Here is a 5,000-nt window from a genome sequence, read left to right as displayed (position 1 = left end):
ACCCAAGTTCAAAGCTCGCAACGGTAGGGCCTGATTGATACATACGTATGTATTCACACAAACATAATGTATGTACACATATATATGTACATATACGTGGTTGGGTATGGAGGGCATGTGTATATATATATATATATATATATATATATATATATGTATGTATTATTCAGTAAACTTATAATTTGACCCAACTTGCTCATATTCTAAGGAAAAGAATCTAAATTATTTGAATGTTCAAATAATTGAATCAAATGCGTTCAAATGTCCGAGAAATGTGTTCAAAAGGCTTATTAACGGTACAATGAAATATCTTAATCACTTCAACAAATTTTATGTTTTCCTCGAAGAGGTGATTTAGTCTTAAATAACACTTCACGGAAAGATGGAGAGCTGGGGGAAAGTGCATTATGTCTGATGGGAAAATGCGGATCAAGGTCGCTTGATAAAGTAAATCGGATTTGAAAAGTTAAACTGAATTTTTATCTCCTTTATTTAATCGTTTATGTTTATTTGAAAGCCAAGCGGAGGTAGATTATAAATAGAACAGTTATATGAAATATTTATTTTCCTCTCTTTTCTCTTTCTCTTTTTTTTTTCATAAACTTTGCAATTTTTGTATTCTGCTCGCATTCTCGGACGCACACGAAAGAAAAGGTCCAATGTTAGCGTAAACAGAACTTTATTTAGTTTATTTATTTATTTGCATGAGACCCAACTGGAGTTATTTATATATGAAAAAATAATTACATATTTTATTTTTCCTCTTTCTCTTCTCTCTTTCCTTTTTTTTTTTTTTTTTTACTAAGCTTTATAATTTTTTGCAATCTGAGCATTCGTAAACGCAGAGGAGGTTGAATGTCGATATCTACTCTTCAGTTTAGACTGATTTTTTTTCTGATTCATTTATATGTCTATGTTCAAGGATAAACTAAAGTGAGGTAGCTATATATAAACAGATTTCTTATACATTTTCTTTTTTCTTTTTTCTCTTTTTTTTTCAATAGGATTTAATACATTCGCCTTTTTCAGTTTCTGCGCACATTCTCGAACGCAGACAAAAGAAAAGATCCAATGTCGATATTTATTGTTCTGCCTAAACTAACTTTAATTCTATTTATCTATCTAATTATTCTTAATATGAAACCCAAAACGGAGGTATTTATATATAAACTGACAATTTATAATGTATTCTTTCCATTTTTTTCTTTTTTGTTTTTAGATAAACCTGAAATAAACAATTTCGCAATTTATGTAATCTTTGCGCGCGCCCTTGAACGCAGACAAAAGATCCAATGTTTATATTTACTCCAAAGCTACTGCAATATGTTTCACCTCGTCGAAGTAGCCATATTCGCCCTAAAGGTAACGTGACACAAGGGTGATTCGTCACATGGTTGATATGACAAAGGGATGCAGTCTGCATGACACAGAAATCTGTGTCATAAGATTTATATAAACACCAGTGGGACGATGGTGCGGAGAATAACATGTGATACGGGGAGAGTATAATACTCTCTCTCTCTCTCTCTCTCTCTCTCTCTCTCTCTCTCTCTCTCTCTCTCTCTCTGTCTCTGTCTGTCTCTCCTCTCTCCCCACCCCCACCCCCCACCCCTCTCTCTCTCTCTCTCTCTCTCTCTCTCTCTCTCTCTCTCTCTCTCTCTCTCTCTCTCTCTCTCTCTCTCTCTCTCTCTCTCTCTCCCTCATCCCCTCTCTCTCACGTGCCCCCTCTAGCTCACAAAGAGTGCAATTTGATTTTTGATAACTTCTCTAATACTGCATCCCCCAACTCAAAATTTTGGTCAAACTGATTGTTACCTACCCCCAACAGTCCCCAAAGCACGTAGGGCAAAGGTGACGGCTTCGGCCGCAGATACTCAGCGCCTCCTGGCGTAAACTTTCCACCTCACCCCCTCTCTCCCGGCCCAAGACACAAAGCCTAAACTAATCCATGCGTTAGGGTCGAAGCCTAGGATTAACCTTGGTACTTCATTAACGTCATCAATATATCATTCATATTATATGTAATCCCAATTAATCAATAACCAATATTCAATAGTCTAATATATATATATATATATATATATTTATATATATATATACATATTGTGTGTGTGTGTGTGTGTGTGTGTCTGTGTGTGTGTGTGTGTGTGTATACATATATATATATATATATATATATATGTATACATATATACATATATATATGTATACATACATACATGCATACATACATACATATATGCATATATATATGTATATATATATCTATATATACATATATATATACAGATATATATATACATATAAACGATGCAAATACAGCTTTAGTCTTTAATATTTAACAATTACCTGGATACAATATTTCCTTTACAATTAGATCTACATCCAAACAATACAGTTGTACAAGACAACAACAACAACAACAGGAGTTGTATTTCCATATATTTGATGTATAATGGAGCATGAGGACGGTTCGCGGTGCGGGGACGTCACAGATCACGTGATCAAACTCATCGCTGATGAGGGGAGGAGGAGGAGGAGGACAACTTCAAAGACAACATAATCAAATGAGAGAACGTAATGAAAGGGAAACCCAACTGTCTCGAATAGAAGAAAGGAACCCACGCTAAGGTTCTGAGTATCGAGATAATAAGGAATCAATGATAGTTTCGTACTAATGTATACATAGATACAGTGGGGCCACATGTCAGTAATGGACCAATAATAATTGTGCGATGTTGCCACGTGTAGTATTACATAGCATTTCAACGCTGTACCAGGTAGAACTATCGACAACTGTACAATGACGAGTAAAAATCCAAAAAAAATTGTATGATATTTTGTGTGTGTGTGTGTGTGTGTGTGTGTGTGTGTGTGTGTGTGTGTGTGTGTGTGTGTGTGTGTGTGTGTGTGTGTGTGTGTGTGTGTGTGTGTGTGTGTGTGTGTGTGTGTGTGTGTGTGTGTGTGTGTGTGTGTGTGTGTGTGTGTGTGTGTGTGTGTGTGTGTGTGCGTGTGCATGTACAGTAAGGATCGCGTGTTTCCATGGCAACATTAGACAAGTGAGATTGAATTATTAAGTATATGATCGATTGAGGGGTCGGTAGCTATGAGTTGACTTGTTCAATCTACCGTGGAAGGAAAGAGAATAGATGATGGGTCTATTTTCATGAAAATTGATCAAAGTGTATATATACAACATACCGATGGATATTAATGGTATTGTATACAATAATTACTTTATACATGTTTTTCTTTTCAGATATTGATACGGTGACTTAGAAATTAATAAAGAATTATATGTACGTAGATAAATACACACACATATATATAAATCTATTACGAGTGAGGATTTTTCGTATGAAGTGTCGGAAATTGTATTTTACACAGGAAGCGTGTCATTTTCTTTCCCGTTTAAAAGTGTCGCCCACGGTGTCTACACACTTGTGTCATATGACACAATCCCATTTCAACACCAAAAGACTTAAAACCGTGTCACCCTTTTGAATTTCATAGTGACGTCATACGGTGCCCTGCGCAGAACTTGTGCGCAGAAACCCTTCAACTGCGTCATCAACTTAGTGTCACTGATTGCTTACACATCTCTCTATAGAAGCTGTCCGTTGTCACACACCCTTTTGAAGTTCACACTGACGTCATACGGCGTCCTGCGCAGGACTTGTGCGCAGAAACTCTTCAACGGCGTCATCAACTTAGTGTCATTGTTTGCTTACACATCTCTGTATAGAAGCTGCTCAGCGTCACACACAAACGGGTGTGGTGATTGATAAACACCTTGTACACCGCAATCGCCAGAATTACGCACCAACACCGCTGTTTGTTTAGTGATGTGTGTGATGGCGTACCAGCAACCATGAATGAGGCTAGTGATGAAGAAAATAACAATAACTATACTAATAACAACAACAACAGCATTGACCTCGATGAAGGGGAAGAAGCGGATGAAGATTTCTTGTCGGCACAAGGAAATGGTAAGTTGATCAATTTTCTTAGTTGATGACATCAATTTTTAGTCAATTTCTGGGATGGGAGATGGGAGTGATGGGGGGCGGGGGGACAACTTCTGAACGCTCTACACCTCGATCGAGACCCCAAATGAATAAAATCGTCTTGTCTATAGCCAGAATAAAATCTATAATTACCGTAACCATGGTAACGAGAATGTTAAGGGATGGTAAGCAAGCATTGTAATTGATACGTGTTTTATTGGTATACAAATATAACTTAAACCATTTCGCTGTGGAAGGGGGTGTTTTATATATATATATATATATATATATATATATATATATATATATGTATGATATATATATATATATATATATATATATATATATATATATATGTATTATCTTCAGTAGAATAAGGTCACCTAACGTCATCTACAACAAAAAAGGCTAAATTAAAAAAAAAAAAAATCTAATGTCATTCTCCATTATTTGTATCCATCATTTTATTGTCAGTTGTACCCGTAAGGACCAGAGTTACGCACCACTCTCTTTTGAATAGAAACAAATATTCACCTAAAGAGAATTTTCTCTCTCTCTCTCTCTCTCTCTCTCTCTCTCTCTCTCTCTCTCTCTCTCTCTCTCTCTCTCTCTCTCTCTCTCTCTCTCCACTTCTTCGTCACGGTATCATTCTTGGGATAGAAACGCTGGTTATTGGCGACAGAATTCAAACACTAGTGCCATTATTTCTAGTTTCTCCATTTCCTAGGAAATTCTTGTGCCGAGCACATTCTAGAGCTCACTCTAAGGGATTCCCCATAATCAATTATAGATTCTAGAGAGAGCTGAAACTCATGGATCGTTCTAAGAAAAGATTAGATAACTTTATAGATAGGAATGACAGGTGGTAATGGACATGGAACTACCTAGTGTAGGCCCTAGGGTCTTTTGTAGCCTCCCCTTATATTCTTATGTTATTTAATTAAATCACTTGGCGGCAGCATTAGAATGATTAGTGATGTAATGAAACTGTGG

At 36.4% G+C, this 5,000-nt stretch overlaps 1 protein-coding gene across 1 annotated transcript in view; it reads left to right on the top strand.

Moving 5' to 3' along the window:
• LOC143027662 (guanine nucleotide exchange factor DBS-like) overlaps window positions 1–5,000 on the top strand; it is a 300,403-nt gene that overhangs the window by 40,143 nt on the left and 255,260 nt on the right. The window contains exon 2 of the mRNA XM_076189075.1: window positions 3,260–3,989. Coding sequence (XP_076045190.1) covers window positions 3,872–3,989 — 118 coding nt within the window. The 5' untranslated portion in view covers window positions 3,260–3,871. The remainder of the gene's footprint in view (window positions 1–3,259; window positions 3,990–5,000) is intronic.

This window comes from Oratosquilla oratoria, chromosome 8 (genome assembly GCF_046742065.1).
Source record: "Oratosquilla oratoria isolate Oo_2021 chromosome 8, ASM4674206v1, whole genome shotgun sequence".
NCBI lineage: Eukaryota > Metazoa > Arthropoda > Malacostraca > Stomatopoda > Squillidae > Oratosquilla > Oratosquilla oratoria.
This window is presented reverse-complemented; position numbering and strand designations above follow the sequence as displayed.